The sequence below is a fragment of the Anthonomus grandis genome, chromosome 4 (assembly GCF_022605725.1).
Source record: "Anthonomus grandis grandis chromosome 4, icAntGran1.3, whole genome shotgun sequence".
NCBI lineage: Eukaryota > Metazoa > Arthropoda > Insecta > Coleoptera > Curculionidae > Anthonomus > Anthonomus grandis.
In genome coordinates, this window is record NC_065549.1 from 3,228,346 (window position 1) to 3,245,694 (window position 17,349).

General features: G+C 34.4%; 1 protein-coding gene across 2 annotated transcripts in view; it reads right to left on the reverse strand.

The window, feature by feature from the left end:
* Window positions 1-14,042: 14,042 nt before the first annotated feature.
* LOC126735651 (phosphatidate phosphatase LPIN3) overlaps window positions 14,043-17,349 on the reverse strand; it is a 60,934-nt gene continuing 57,627 nt past the window's right edge. Inside the window, exons 12-14 of one of the 2 annotated variants that reach the window (XM_050439715.1) lie at window positions 15,947-16,050; window positions 15,541-15,787; window positions 14,043-14,720 (exon numbers count right to left, since the gene is read on the reverse strand). In XM_050439715.1, coding sequence (XP_050295672.1) covers window positions 15,676-15,787; window positions 15,947-16,050 — 216 coding nt within the window. In that variant the 3' untranslated portion in view covers window positions 14,043-14,720; window positions 15,541-15,675. The remainder of the gene's footprint in view (window positions 14,721-15,540; window positions 15,788-15,946; window positions 16,051-17,349) is intronic. The other variant, XM_050439714.1, reaches the window with a different exon arrangement.

The following is a 17,349-nucleotide window of genomic DNA, read 5'->3' on the forward strand; positions in this document are numbered from 1 at the left end:
TTGAAAAAACAAAAAAAATCGTCCACGTACAGCGCTACAATGGTCAAAAAATTACCAGAACCCTTTGTATATAAACAAGGTTCATATTTTGACCTGGTATATCCTAATTTTACAAGAAATTCATCGACCCTTATGTACGATGCCCTCGAAGATTGTTTTAACCCATAAACTGCCCTTTTCAACTTTAAAACCTTATCGTCACAAGTGTAACCAGATGTTTTATAATAGGTATGACCATAAAAACATCTTCCTTTAGAAAGCCATTTAAAAAAGCAGTTTTTACATCTAAATGGGATATGTCTAAATTTAGTTTTGTAGACAAAGCCATTAACAATCTTAGAGTGCAGTGTCGCATAACTGGGGAAAAAGTTTCGTCATAATCGATACCTGGTTTTTGCGTAAAACCTTTTGCAACTAAACGAGCCCTGTATCGCACATTATTTTCACTATCACTTTTTCTTTAAAAAACCCACTTGCACTGTACAATAGTCTTTTCTTGTGGTATGTCCACCAGCTCCCACGCGTCGTTTTCTTCAAATGATCGCAGTTCCTCTTCCATTGCAGCTTGCCACAATAATACAAATAGCTTACACCACCATCGATCTGCCTGGGCTTAGGAACTCGTTCTGACCTTCGTACCGCTCTCGAAATATCTTGAGAATCACCATCCGTTTGAGAACTGTCACTATCAGTAGGATTATATAATTCCCCTGAACTTTGACTTTCTATATCAGTTTCACTCTCGAAATCTCCCACTGAAACTGATATTTCTTTCACACTAATATTTTCCAAAGGCACCTCTGTATTTACTGACATGCTTGTAAGATTTTCCATTACAACAACATCTCTACTAGTGAATACATTTTTTTTTTGGATCGAACAGTCTATAGCCCTTAACAGTGTCGCCATAACCCACTAAAACACATTTCACAGCCTTTTTGTCCCATTTAAGTCGCTTCTCTTTTGGAACGTGCACCATAACTGGGCTTCCAAAAATCCTGAGATGACTTACATCAGGTTTACTACCAGTCCACATTTCGTATGGAGTTTTCTGTAAGCCCGCCGTCAATGACCTATTTCCTAGATACGCGAGTTACGGGTACCAACCCGCCACCTTATGCCGACCCTGCATACTTTATTTAGAAATAGCTTAGTTTGTATTGTCATCATTTTTAGAACGTATAAATATAATGTAATAGACAAGAGCAATAACAATTAATATAGTAATCGATGTAGTCATTATCTATCAATCAAGTTAGTTTAAGTTAAGTTAGTCCCTGTTCTCAATAAATTTGTTTTTAAAAAAGCAAATGCCGGTTGTTGTCCTTTAACTGGCGCAGTCGGTAGTTCGGTCTTTCCATTATTGGACAAAAATCGCCATATTTTGGGTCCGTTTCTACGGTTTGAAGACCGCTACAATCCCTGGAAGCTGAAAGAAGACCTGCAGAAACCTTCAAAGAACAAGAATCGTCGGAAGTACCTGCAGCGATCCAATTGAAGCAACCACCCGTTCAACACCGGATTGAGAACAGTTATAGTTTAGGTCCTGGGAATACAAAAATCGATTCCTTTAGGAAATTAGGCTAAGAGGCAAATGGAATTTTGGCAAGAACCTTACTGTAAGTGAACATTTTTCCTTACCATTATTTTTTAAATCCTTTTGGTGATATATTTTTGCATTTATTTTCGAGTATTTTGGTATATTTTAATATTTACCAAGGTGTATTTTATTTTATTTGAGTGCAATTTTAATTGAAGTTTTTACCATTTATTTTTATTTCTTTATAAAAAGACGGTTTACCTTTTTATAACCTTTATTTTTACAATTTTTACAGTTAATAATTGTAAATTTTACTAGATTTTTGAATTTCTTTTATGTCTGAGCATGAAATAAGAGAACTCAACGAGTTCATAAATTTTTTGCAAACCGTTTCTCACGAAGAACTAAGACCTTTACCTTCAATTACTATCGAAAAAAAGAAAATGAGTCAAATAGATATTGGTATGTTAAGATATCAAGCTGACAATATCCCTACTTTTGATGGCAATCCAAGACAACTCAATAGATTTATCACTGCTTGTGAGCATGTACTTCAAAACTTTCAAGATGCCACTAATTTAAATAATCCGATAAATTTAGCTTTAATTGATACAATTTTAATGAAACTGAGAGGTCGTGCAGCCGATCTCATATGCTCTAACTCAGATTTAAATTCATGGTTATTAATTAAAGACGCACTTTTAATAGCTTTTTCAGATCAGCGTAGTATTGAATGTTTGATACAAGATTTAATTTTATTAAAAATACGTAGAAATGAAAATCCTGTTCAATTTGGTATGAGAGTGCAAGATGCTCGTTCACTTTTATTTTCAAAACTCAATACTTCCGTTGCAGATGAAAATGAACGTAGAATTAAGTTAGCACACTACGAAGATTTTGCCCTTAAAACATTTTTAAATGGATTACCTTACCAAATCCAACTTGTTGTTAGGCTAAGAAACCCTGACACTTTGGAAAAAGCAATTTCTTTAGTGGTAGAAGAAGAGAACTTTCTTTATTTTTCTCAAGGCAAGAATTTTCAACAAAACTATTCAAGACCGCTTACTTTACCACCCTTACCACCTCGAAATTTCCCACATACTTCCAGGCATCAACCCCAACAACGACCATATACGAATATTCCAACCTCTAATTTTCCATATAGAAATGCTCCTCAACCGACCCCATTACCTCAAAATATTTTCAGATCTAATGTACCACAAGGTATTGGATTAATTCCCCAAAATTTGAATCGTTCAAATTTTCCTCAAGGCCCTGTTCATCTAGGCAATAACTTCCAAAATAGATCTCGTACTGACTCTATTTCACAGCCCCACCTTTTTAGAAGTAGTAATAGCTCTACTTTTAGACAACCCTTTCTACCCCCAAGTAGACTAAATAATTTTAATCCCCGAGCAAGTTCTATTATTCGAAGAAATCAACCTGAGCCTATGGATACAAGTTCTGGCAACACTATTATCCATAATAATTTGGAATCCGCTTACCCCGAATATTCAGAAAATAATTACTACGATCCTGATAATTATTCCAATGACCCCTATATTAATTTAAATTACAATTATTCTGATTATCACAGTGAAATTTTGTCGCCACATGCACAATTAACTGGTGCATTCCCAGAAACTCAATACGATGAACCTCATAATAGTTCATCACACGATCAAAGTCATCTACCTCATAGTTCCGATGAACCCTACAATACATCTGAACAGCAAAATTTTCACGAAATCACAAACCACGAACCCGTAACATAATATACCTTAACAATATCAGATCAGATTTACCGTACGTTTACATCCCAGAAATACAAGCTTATTTTTTAATCGACACTGGAAGCTCGAGAAGTTTGATGAGTCCGCAACTAGCATACAAATGTTTTAAGAATCACATTTCAAATGAGATATTTAATATACAGACGGCACACGCTAATTCCTTTCACAATGAAGTTGCTAACATCCCTATTTTTAAAATATTTAACACCCGTGGCTCACACAAATTTTATTTATTTAGCTTCTCTCAAAAATATGATGGTTTGATTGGTACTGATCTATTAAAACAACTAAACGCTAAAATTGACCTAAAAAATAGTAAACTTTCTACACAAAACTCTGACATTCCAATAATTTTCGAAAACTCTAAAGAAATAACCAATAATAATTCCGACAATTTTTTTCAAAACTTTTCTATAATCATTTCACCAAGATCGCAAGAAGTTATTAAACTACCTGTGACTATTGAATCTGGTTTAGGAATTTTTGATTACATAAATTTCGAAAATGGAGTAGAAATTCCAAAAGCATTAGTAAACATTTCTAACTTTTACGCTTATACTATGGTCACTAATTCTAACGAGACCCCCGTCAAAATCAACATAAATAAATCATTTAACGTTGAACCAATAAATTCTTTAGACGTAAATTTTTGTCAAAAAATGGAAAGTGAACAAACTCTTACTATCGAACATGACAATTTATTAAAAGAAAATCTGAAAAATTTACGCTTACAACACTGTAATAAAGAAGAAAAAGAAAAGCTCAGAAAATTATGCTTTAATTTTAGAGACATCTTTTATTGTGACAAAATCCCATTATCTTTTACAAACCAAATTCAACACAAAATAAATTTAACAGACGAAAGCCCCATTTTCACTAAAACTTACCGCTACCCCGAGATTCACAAAAAAGAAGTCAAGGAACAAGTTTCTAAAATGCTAGATCAAGGAATTATTCGAAATTCAGTTTCTCCCTGGTCCAGTCCAATATGGATCGTTCCAAAAAAACTTGATTCTTCTGGCAAACGCAAATGGAGAGTCGTTATAGATTTCAGGCGATTAAACGAGCGCACTGTAGGAGATAAATACCCCCTTCCCAATATTGCCGATATTCTGGACAAACTTGCAGTGGCGGCTCCTTCTTAGGGTCAATTGGTCAATGACCCCCCTTAAATAATCTCATAAAAATACCAATTTTAATATAAATATCTTTTATCTAAAACTTCATTGTGAATTATAAAATTCTCTAAGCAGTCTGCATTGGCAAAACAAATATATTATTAACGTCGGGCCTCGCGCGCATCACAAGTCCCGTGGCTGGGCCGTATTTTAAATTGTCCCTATACAGTTCTTACCGCTTATGAAGAAATGCATGTAAAATAGAACAAAGAAGGCAGATTAGCATTTCGTGAGCGGGAGTGAGAGTCACCTTTCAGTCCTATATCGCCAACGTAGTCGACGGCCCGACTGGATGAATGTTTTCAGTTTTGTTTTAGATAGTTACTGTTTGCCGCCCGCACGAAATAATTGCCTTAAAATCTGCTGGAACATTAAGTTATGATGTTCCAGCAGATTTTAATTTAAATAATTATGACGGCTTGAGAAAAAGGAAAGTGGTTGACCAAAACCAAATATGAATTTAAAACAAACAACAAAGGATAGGGGTAAAGATATTCAAAAATATTTTAAAGAATCAATGTACAATTTGTGTGATTGGATTTGTGCCTGCAGTGTGAGAAATGCTACTAATTTTTTTGCTACCCGTGTTTACTGTCTTCGAATGACGCTGTATGGGCGAAAAACGGAGTAATTGACATTAAGCATTTAAAAGTGAAAATTACAAAGCTTGCTTCTTCCACTACTCATACAAATTCATCAATGAGTTACGCAAGTTTAGGACGTGTTAACACAGTCTAACAGTTGAAAACTATATACTTTGGTGTTAACATATGACAGAAACTTGATAGTGTATATCGTAAATCTGTGCATGACTTTAATGAATCGGTTTCTATAAATAGGTATATTTTAAACAAACTAATCGGCTGTGTAAAATTTTGCGGAGTTTTCGAAATTGCATTGCGCGGTCATGACGAAAGTATCAGCTCCAATAATCCTGGAATTTTTCTGGGCCTTATCGATTTTGTTTCTGAACTGGATTTAATGTTTAAAGAACATATTGAAAAAAGTACAGTATTTAAAGGCACATCAAAAACAATTCGGAACGATATTTTAGAATCAATGTTAGCCATTGTACATACTCATATAATTAAGGAGATTGGCCAGACAAATTTTGTGGCAATTCAAGTAGATGAGATCACAGACAGCTTCAATAAAACGCAGATGATTGTCATATTGCGATATGTATTAACTGATATTGTACATGAAAGATTTTGGAAATTTGTTAACCCTTCAGGTGCCACAGCACAACATTTAACTAATGTAATATTGGAAGAACTTCAATTATCAAAAATTAATCAAGCACCTGAAAAATGAATTGCCCAAAGTTACGATGGTGCATCAGTCATGAGCGGTAAACTGGGAGGAGTACAAACAAAAATTAAAGAAATATACCCAAATGCACACTTTATTCACTGCTATGCCCATCAACTTAATCTTATCCTGCAAAAAGCGGCGAGTCAACATAAACCGATAAAAATATTTTTTGTAAATTTATACGCATTTTCGGCCGATCTCCAAAACGTACGATAATTCTGGGTAGAGTGGTTTCGATAACCTGTTTATACCCTTTTTCTTATATTTTTATTTAAAATATTTACTCTAATAAAAAGGCAAAGTTAATTTTCGGAAAACGATTTAAGCATTTAAAGTTATTTTTACCGCTTAATAGGGTAAATATTTCGGTAAAGATTATTGAGTTTTATCTAAGTCTGTATTTTTTATCTAAAATATAAATGCTAAAAGATCTTTCAAATACTTTAAAAAATCAATAGTTTGATTTGTTTTTTTTTCTATTAGAGTAAACTATACGTTTTCAAACCAAAATGACCCCCCTGAAGATTGACCCACGAGCCGCCACTGCAAACTTGGTCGAAGTCAGTATTTTTCCACTTTAGATCTCGCCAATGGTTTCCACCAAATCGAGATGGATCCACATGATATTTCTAAAACCGCTTTTTCTACTGAGTCTGGACATTTTGAGTTTTGTCGAATGCCATTCGGTCTTAAAAACGCACCCTCCACCTTTCAGAGAGTGATGGATAACATCCTTCGTGGCCTCCAAAATGAAATCTGCGTAGTTTATCTCGATGACATAATAATATTTAGCACATCCCTTGAAGAACATCTTTCTCGTCTAAAACAAGTTTTTTCACGACTTCGTGAATCGAATTTTAAAGTTCAACTGGACAAATGCGAGTTTCTCAGGAAAGAAGTCCAATATCTCGGACATGTCGTTACATCCAATGGAGTCAAACCAAATCCAGATAAAATATCTGCTATCCAGAAATTTCCAATTCCCAAAAGTCCAAAAGAAATTAAAGCCTTTTTGGGTCTTCTAGGCTATTACAGACGTTTTATCAAAGACTTTGCAAAAATAACTAAGCCCATGACAGCTTGCTTAAAAAAAGATTCAAAAGTAGTTCATTCTCCTGAATTTATCCGATCTTTCGAGCATTGTAAACAACTGCTAATTAATGCCCCTATCCTTCAGTACCCCGATTTCGAAAAAACATTCATCCTTACCACCGATGCAAGTAATTTTGCAATAGGAGCCGTTCTTTCACAAGGCAACGTCCCAAATGACAAACCTGTAGCTTATGCCAGCCGCACACTTAATGATAGTGAATCCAGATATTCTACTATTGAGAAAGAACTTTTAGCAATAGTTTGGGCATGTAAATACTTCCGCCCTTATCTCTATGGAAAGAAATTTAAAATTTATAGCGATCATCGTCCTCTTGTTTGGCTTTTTAGTTTAAAAGAACCAAATAGTAAACTTATCAGATGGCGCCTCAAGCTTGAAGAGTTTGATTACGAAATAATCTATAAAAAAGGTACTCAAAACACCAATGCCGATGCCCTTTCCAGAATTCAAATAAACGCTTTAGAAAACGAAAGCATCATTAACAATCCAGGCGAAGTCAACAATGACATTTTAGATTTTTTGCGTAATATGGCTGAAAATCCTCTAGAAAATCATGATACAATTTATTCCCGCCCTTATATACCTGAATCGCAATACTTTAACCCGCAACCATCTACAAGCACCAACTATAACTCCAACCCGACCATAAATGAAAACGAACAACGAAAGTCCCCAAAAATTAAAATATTGCAAGATATTTTAATAAGACCAGCTAACAATAACACGAATTTAGAAGTCATAGACAATACCCCAACTTTGGCAACACCGCATTCATGCAGTGACCCTGATAATCTTAGTGAAGGAATTAAAATACTAGATGACATAATAAATAACAAACCACACCAAATGATCATCTCTAGACATTCCATAAACAAACTTGATGTTATACACGATAAGTTCGAACATCTAAAACTTCTTTTAGTAAAAATCCCTAAATCAAACGACCAACTAATATTTGATTTACTAAAAACCTACACCACCGGAAATAAAACATTTTATCTATATTTTTATGACGACTCACTTTATTTAGATTTTAACAGAGTGTATTTAAAAAATTTCTATAGCTCTGGACTGAAACTAATTAAGTGTACAAAAATAGTCACTAACATACGAGAATACGACCATAAAATATTATTAATAAAACACCAACATGAAGGCAAATGTAATCATAGAGGAATTAACGAAACTCTAGAACACCTTAAAAGAAATTACTATTGGCCCTCCATGAAAACAGATGTTACAAACTATATTAATGATTGCGAAACATGTCAACTCACTAAATATTCCAGAACAAAACCTTATGTTCCCCTGGTTCTAACCGAAACAGTAGGCAAACCTTTTGAGTTAATTCACATTGACGTATTTAAATTCGACAATCAAGACTTCCTAACATTAATTGACCCCTTTACAAAATTAGGACAAGCAATTCCAATTTTTGGAAAAACTGCTATCGAAATTTCTAATGCCCTAATAAAATATTTTTCATTTTATGGCATCCCCCAAAAAATTATAATGGATAATGGTTCCGAATTTAAGAATGAAACTGTACAAGAATTACTAAAAGCGCACAAAATCAAAATACATTTTACTACACCACTCCATCATGAATCTAATTCACCTGTTGAAAGATTCCACTCGACTCTAATTGAACACCTGCGAATTCTTAGACACAAACATAAATCAGATAATGTATCTTCTTTAATGAATTACGCAATAATTGCCTATAATAATTCTATACACTCAACAACAAAGTTTACTCCCTTTGAACTAACACTTGGACATACTAATTGTAGAGATCCCTGCGATATTATAGAACCCACATTTTATAATGATTACGTTAACAATCACAAGGAAAAAGTCAAACACATTTACCAAAAAGTGACAGAAAACATCGATCAAACAAAAAGAAAAATCGTAGAAAAGCATAACACTGCCGGACCAGAACAAACACAATTTAAAATAGGTCAAACTGTCTATATAGTTAACAACACTAGAAACAAAAAAGACAATAAGTTTAAAGGCCCCTACGAAATACTACAACTACTACAACATAATAAAGTTAAAGTAAAAAATAAACAATCTAAAAAGGTAACAACAATTCACGTTAAAGAATTAAGAAAACCCCCTGTTGTTACAGAATCCTCACCTTCGTTGGAAGAGAACTAGCCCTTCCCCAATTTCATAACCTCAACCAGAACCCTGGACTACTACCACTTAAACTCGGCAATGCCCAAAACACAGCAGACTATTGGTCTTTTGTACAAATTTTTGACGTAAGTGACATAATCCAAGAAACCAAATACCTAGAACAGACTTTTATAAAACTAAAAGAATCAATTCATAAATTCTTTGACAATAACTCCTTTTTAAACTCTTATAATCTAGTCAATTCGTTAAGTGCTAAAGTAAACTTACAAATTGAACAACTAAATCCCTTATTTAACAACCGAAACAAACGTGGACTTATTAACGGCTTAGGTTCCATTATAAAAACCATAACTGGTAATCTCGCACAAGAAGATGCTGAAAAATATGACAAAGCTATTTTGGAAATCTCTAATAACCAAAATTCGCAAAAAACGTTTATAAAAGAGCAAATAACCATATCTAAAAAATCTGTCGAACATTTCGAAAGCATAAGCAAAAATTTGTCACATAATCAACGTATTTTAGAAAATCGTGTAAAAAAACTAGAATTGGTGGTTAAACAAATTAATTTGAATAATACAAATACATACTCTTTCTTTTTAAGTGAAATACTTGTCTCTCAAGTGATAAATGCGTATCAAAATATATACGATATCTTGGATAACATCGAAATAGCGATTACATTCTCGAAATTAAATATATTTCACAGCTCTATAATCGACCCAAAAGAACTTCTAAATGAAATAAAATTAATTGGCCCTAACTTAAGTAAAACTAAGTTACCATTTGCAGCAACTTTAGAGAACATTTTACTATTCGAAAAAATTGTCGAAATTAAGGGTTATACAAAGGAAAACAAAATATTCTTTATAATAGAGGTACCTATAGTTGAACTTGAAAATTATGTACTATATCACCTCTACCCTTTGCCCGTACCCTTAAATTCCATTTACCAAATAATTATCCCTCAAAGTCAATACCTTATCCTAAATGAACACTCATATGTCAAGAGGTAGCTACAGAAACCTACCTCTGCAAAGAAAACAGCCCTCTGAGCGTATCCGAGGATCCGCCATGTGAAGTACAAATGATGTTGTACTCAAAACATCCCTCAAATTGTCGAGCCATTCAAACCAAGGTCAAGTCTTTGAAAATCCAGAAGCTGGAACAAGAAAAATGGATAATTGTTTCACCCCAAAAAACCGTAGCTGTCCAACAATGTGGCCATAATAAAGAAAATATCCCAATCCAAGGCACCCTTGTCCTTGAGTTAAACCCTAGCTGTACCATACAAATTCAGGACTACCAGATTAGAAGTTTCCACGATACAAACACCCATTTTCACAACATTGAATTACCCAAGCTGACCTTAGACTTAAATGTTCGCCCTAATGCTATTGATTTACAGCCCTTTGAACTCAATAGCTTAAACTTCGATGAACTTAAGAACATTCAAACCATGATGGACATCCAAGCCAAGAAAATGGAAGAAACCAGCCAAGGACCTGTCCATATAACAAATGTTAGCGTATGGACCATCATCCTGTATATCCTGATGACCACTGTAGCCGCCTTCCTGTTGCTAAGAAAGACAAGAAAATTAATCCAGACCAAAAGAAAACATCCCCACCAAACCACCACCACGACCAGTGACGACGAAGAAACCCTACAGAATCCGAGCCATATTGTCATATAATTCACCCCTGGGCTCATTTCTTAGGAGGGAGGAGTTACGGGTACCAACCCGCCACCTTATGCCGACCCTGCATACTTTATTTAGAAATAGCTTAGTTTGTATTGTCATCATTTTTAGAACGTATAAATATAATGTAATAGACAAGAGCAATAACAATTAATATAGTAATCGATGTAGTCATTATCTATCAATCAAGTTAGTTTAAGTTAAGTTAGTCCCTGTTCTCAATAAATTTGTTTTTAAAAAAGCAAATGCCGGTTGTTGTCCTTTAACTCGCGGCCTTTCCTATATACGGGTGTTAACGGCCTCTGCCCAAAAACTCTTTTTTAGGTCGGCATCAAACAACAAACACTTTGCTTTCTCCATAATAGTCCGATTCAATCTTTTTGACATTCCATTCTGCTCAGGTGTATATGGGTTGCTTTTCTGGTGAATAATTCCCTTTTGTTTAAAAAAATTGTTAAATTCTTTTGAACAAAATTCACCTCCATTATCTGATCTCACCACTTTTATTTTATAGTTTGTCTGATTTTCGGCCATGGATTTAAATTGTTTAAAACAATTAAATACTTCATCTTTAGACTTGATAAAGTATACAAATGCCATCCTGCTATAGCCATCCTCAAAAGTAACAAAATACTTGGCACCTCCCAATGATTTGTTCTCCATAGGACCACACACGTCAGTGTGTACTGTTTTCAGCAAATCTTTAGCGTTTGTACCCTTATGCCTAAACGGTAATTTGTGTTGCTTACCTTCGCAGCAAACTTCGCAGTTTCACCGACTTATCTCCAATGTCTCTGGGTATGCCAATCCGTTAACTAACCCGTTCTTCATTTTATTTAAGTAATTACTATTTATGTGTCCAAACCTTTGATGCCAAATTTCCCCAGTGACTTCTGTTGATGCAATAAGACATTTTTCAGGTTGTAAAATGTTTAATTTATATACACCTCCCACTAAGTCAGCTGCTGCAACTAAAACACCTGTTTTATTGTATCTTGCAACAACTTAACAACATTACCATTTTTTATCAACTGACTAACTGACAATAAATTTAAATAGCAAAATGAGAATTTTTAATAACTGTGTTAACATCGCCTGAATATTTCACGGGAATCTTTGCTTGGTCAGCAACTACAATTTCCTGTACACTAACCTGACTACTGCGGTTTTCAAGCCATTCCTGCTGAGCTGTCAGATGAGAACTTGCACCTGAGTCTACGTACCAGTCCGATTTGTTAAATGTGGTACTCAAGAATACTACATTAAACGCATTTGACGTTTTTGCTTGCCATATATACACTTATTCTGGAACTGTCCTGGTTGTTTGCACTTATAACACTTAACATCCTTTTTGCTCGGCTTTTTGGTTTGCGAGGAAAAACTATATTTGCCCACAAACGCACTGCCACTAGAGTTAACCTCGACTTGCATGTCTAATAACTTAGTTTTAATAGAGTCTGTTTTTACACCTATACCAGAGTGCTCAATGGCCATAATCATAGGCGCGTACTTTTCTGACAATCCTGCTAACAACAACGAACCGATCCACCCGTCGTCAATTTTAAATCACGTACCGCGTAACTTTTGACTAATTTCAACAATTTGATTAACATAATCAGCCATCGAATCGCAATTGTCCAACCGCGTCGAAATTAAACTTCGCAACAGACCGATTTTTCTAGTAAAACCGTTATCATCGAAAAGTGACTTAAACTTTGACCACAACTCAACTGTTGTTTTCGCATCCCTAATGTGAACGTAAAGGGATGGAACGACTGTTAAAATCAGTTTCGCCTTTGCTTTCAAGTCGTCTGCTTCCACAACTTCTGTTATACATTTGGATAACCCCTCCAAAATCAGAACGTTTTCAACAGCAAACGCCCAATCACCATAGTTCTCACGTCCTTTTAATTTAGGAATGTTCACTAGGTAATTTTGAGCCATACTTATGCTTTATCCCGATACTAACGCGCACAAACTGTTTTATTTTTAAAACTTATTTTAGATTATTAAAACTTAAAATTTTTGCGAGCCTGGGCCGATAACCTATGGAAATAAAACGCACACGTTGGTTTCTAAACATAGACTAATTTTATTGTCAACAAGGGTAAATTTTAAGAGGCAAAAATGTATAAAACAGATGTGGCCCATAAAAGGGTTTGCTGGAATCTTTCCAGTGGCGTAATAAATTAAGAATATTTTAAGCTATTTCAACAGTAAGTTCATAATTAGCCTTTTTACCTAACTTATTTGAAAAAGATAGTTGCGTAGATTATCGCTAGAGTCATCAATTGCAAAGAATGTAAACACACCTTTACTTTTAAAAATAATTAGCGTCTTTATTGACTCTGAATATTACGTGTTACAGCTATTTATATAGGGTTGAGAAAATCTGCTCACATAACAGGATCATATAAAGTCCAGTATATTAGAATGGTCACCCGTCAAAACACCAGCATTTTACTTCTCAAACAATGTAAATAGAAGGTGGATGACATTGTTTGGCAGGTGGAATGCTGGTGTTTTGACGGGTGACCATTCTAATATATCGTTGCACTGGACTTTAACATATATTTGGTAATATTAATATTGAAAATAAACGTTTTATAAATTCACATGTATTTTACTTCTCGAGAGAACATAACCTACTACTTCTGTCTAAACTCGACATAATAAAGATACAACTATGCAAATATAAGTTTTGAGTAATGCATAGCAATGTTGCCAAAGCATATTGAGGACCTTGGACAATTTAGGGTAATAGTTTTTTAGGCGTTTTATGTCAATTGGAATCGTTTATTTTTCTTGTAATAATTATTAGTTTATATTTTCCTTTTTAGTGTTTTTTTTTATTTATTATTATCCCCAATAAAATATAAAATGCATTTTGATTTTAAAATCAAATTAAGTATTGAAAATAGTCGCTCCCTTGTAAACGCACCTTACCATTTGTACGTGGCAATGTTGCCAAAGCATGTTGGAGCTTGAACTATTAACATTCCTAGAGTATACAGAACTTTAATAATTAGCGTTTTAACTGGTTCAAAACTGGTTCCCTTGTAAACGCACCATTACTTTTAAAAATAATTAGTATTTTATTGGTTTGCGATTGTCGCATTTGGAAGTAATTTTTAACGTGAACGCTTTTTTGGTTTAGGAACTAACTGGTGATTTCCAGCAATCATAGTGTTGCCGAAGGTTATTGGACTATGCAATTTAGTAGAGTGTGTCAGGATGATGTAGAAAAAACTGATAATTCTACTTAAGAAATATGCCTTTATTTGTAGCTAAAACAATTTTGAGCCGGTAACAAAAATAAAATCCTAGAATTAAAAAAAAAAATCACCAAAATTATATCACAACTGTGTTTCCATTCAGGTTAAATAATACCACTTAAAATCTAACTAACAGGAAATTATATCGTATAAATTATCAGGTTTCGCGTGGATATCAAGCGAAAACCTCGGCTAGACATTGCTTGTTGGTAAAATTATACGTATCACAATATACCAACAAACTTAACTAAGAAACGGAACCGATCATATATATTATATACCCAAAACTAACCTACAATAAATAGTATCTACCAGTGCGACCCGCACTCTACAACATTAGCGAAGCCACTACAAACATGACGAAGACAAGAACGTTTATTATTGGGTGCACAAGTATATAAATGCGTAAAAGAGGCGAATAAGAAGCGATCGTTTAACTTTGGTTTAGCGTTACACGAAATCATTTTTTTTTGGCTTGACGCGGATTTGTTCGGATCCAGCTCGAAAGAAAGAAAAATCCCGTTTCGGACTAAATCTCCGGCCATTCTTCCATTAGTTCCTGCACCGGTTCCCTCCAGTAACTAAATTGGGAGTAATCGTTGGCCGGTTCTAGACGTGACGGGTACAGCTGGTCTACGATGACGCTCATATTGGTGTAACTGAAACGAAAGAGAGAAAGTGGGAGTGAGATGTGGTGAGTTCTGTTGGATTTTGATGATTAAAATAGGTGTGTTGTATGTGTATGTATATGGGTACCTTGCAATGTATGCAACCAGACAGACATGCTTTATGTATAGTTCGACAACCGCCCCTCCAGTATTAACAGCAGTATACAATACAAAATTCGAAAAATAAAGACCAGGCGTTTCGAAAATATTAACAAAAAACCATCTTCAATAGGAATTATAAAAAACCCTGTAACATGAAGACGATTTACTTTTCAAGATTTCTGTATATGAGGTTTTTGTCTTATTTTTAGACAAAGATGCGGCTGGTAAAATATTGCGATATAATTTCGGGACACCCTGTATATGCTATATTAATGCACAATAAACTTGATTTTGACTATTTGGTGTTAATATTTAATGTATATTCTTAACTATATATTTTTAAATCTATTTCATTATTTTCTTTATTATTTTTGCTTATTACAACATTTGATATGATTTTTTTTTACGAAATAAATAAGTTGTTTATTATTATTACTATTAATAAAATATTCCTTAGTTGCCTTGTTGCCAAATTTAACTATGCAGTGTCACTTTTTAATCCTACACAGGGACATTGAAACGCACACAGATAAAAAGTGAACAATGTGGCAAAAACTCCTTAAAGCCCCCCGATCAAGTTTCACAAAATCGCTTTAAAATCCAAAAAAGACGTGATAATGAAGGCATGCGTTTAGTGGGTGACGTAACGGTGATGAAACACAACATACCCCCCTCCCGTGGTTATTTGCACGCAATGATTTATGCTTACCATTTATTCGTTTGTTACGGCTAACGGCTGCTCCGATGCCTTACGGGTCAATTAGGATTAAAATTAACTTTAAATAACGAGAAATTTGTACTTTTCAGGTAAAAAAAAATTGAACTAATACGCGCGACGTTAGGGTCACAGTTCCGGTTCCGATTCCGAACCGGAACTGAACCCCTCCGAGTGTCGTCGGATTTTATGAAAAATCGGTGGAAACACCTCGTTGACCACCAGTGACTGGCCGGTGTAACTGGAAAAATTAAAACAGAAAAAAAATCGGTTTAATTTTCTTTTGTCGCCCAACATTTTTCGGTTGTTAACACTTAGTGAAGCGGAAAGCGACCGTTGCGTAGCCCACCCCCAGCAACCAGTACCAACAATTAATAGGGAAAATAATTAAGTATCTTACCTCGATTGGAAAGTCTGGGTCAGTTCGTGTTTCAATTCCCCTTTGGGGTTGATGGTGAATATGCGATGGATCGGGATGCCCACCGCCCGGTACGACCAAACATCCTAAAATAAGAATTTTAGCTACTTTAGGATAAAAAATTCGTTCGGTTCGGGGATCAATCAATAAATAAATTAAAGTCAAAGTAAAATATTTCTTCGTGGCACTGTAGCGGAACGACCTCTACCTTTGCTATAGTTTTTTCTATTAGAATATCGGGCGCCTTAAATATTTTCTTAATATGTGGAAATGTATGACATTCTTTAAACCCTACGTTTTTGCTCGGAGTATTCTTATGATTATTACTTGGATGATCACCATTTAATAAAGAAGTGTGGCGCTTTTGACTCCGTGATTTCGTTAAAAGCTTTTAATATTATCTATTTTATTAGTAAAAGGTGTTAAAACTAAACCCGTAACTGAAGTGAATAAACTGAGATTTCCCGGCATTAGTGGTTTCTTTGACCTAGGAACCCCCTGGGACTAAGAATTCCATTACAGTACTAAAATGTAATGGCTAAAGAAGATGTAAAAAGCTGCAAATTGAAAGAAAAGAAACTTTGTTTTTAATTGAAAAATTCATTTTTGTTAATCATTTTAGTGTAGTGTCCGAGCCATAACATTTTTATCCTTTGTTAACCGAAATAACCAATTTTCCTGAGAATAATAAAATCACACCTTCTTTTCTGTAAATTTTTAACCTCATTGTATTTCAATGCCCTGAAGAAGCCAATATATTTTATTTAATTTTTAAACGAGCCAAGCACAATTACATTTCTGTTAAACTTTTAAATTCACAACAGTAATACATAATATACAGAAATACAAAAATCATTAAGTAATAATAATTAATAATATCTAACCTAAGTTTACTAAAACTTGACGCAGGAATTTGTTGGAAAGTAAGTTTCATGATGTTGGTTTGCTAATCTCATTGTTCTAGTGAGGAAGTTATTAAGACCATAGTTAGTACGGTGGATTAGGTAATGAAAGCTATCAGTGGCTCTTAGTTGTTATTAGTGGAGCATGAATATTAATTTTTTGAAGTAGCTCTGAAGCTCCAGATCTCATCCCTCCTCCTATGGCAGATAGTGATATGAGCCATATGTAGCATGTCAAGTATATCTGCATCATTGTAATTATCCAATTTATATGCAATTAGTTTTAAAAATTTGTGTTCAACTAGTTAAAGAGCATCGCAAACACAGGAGGCAAACTCCAGATTAGGACGGATCAGGGAACAGTTTGTAAAGTCTGGAGTACATAACTAAGTCCTAACAAAACCAACCATCCGGAAAGCCTTATTGATAACACTATTTAAGTGATGAGAAAAATGTAAGCTTGTATCAAAGGGACACCCAAAT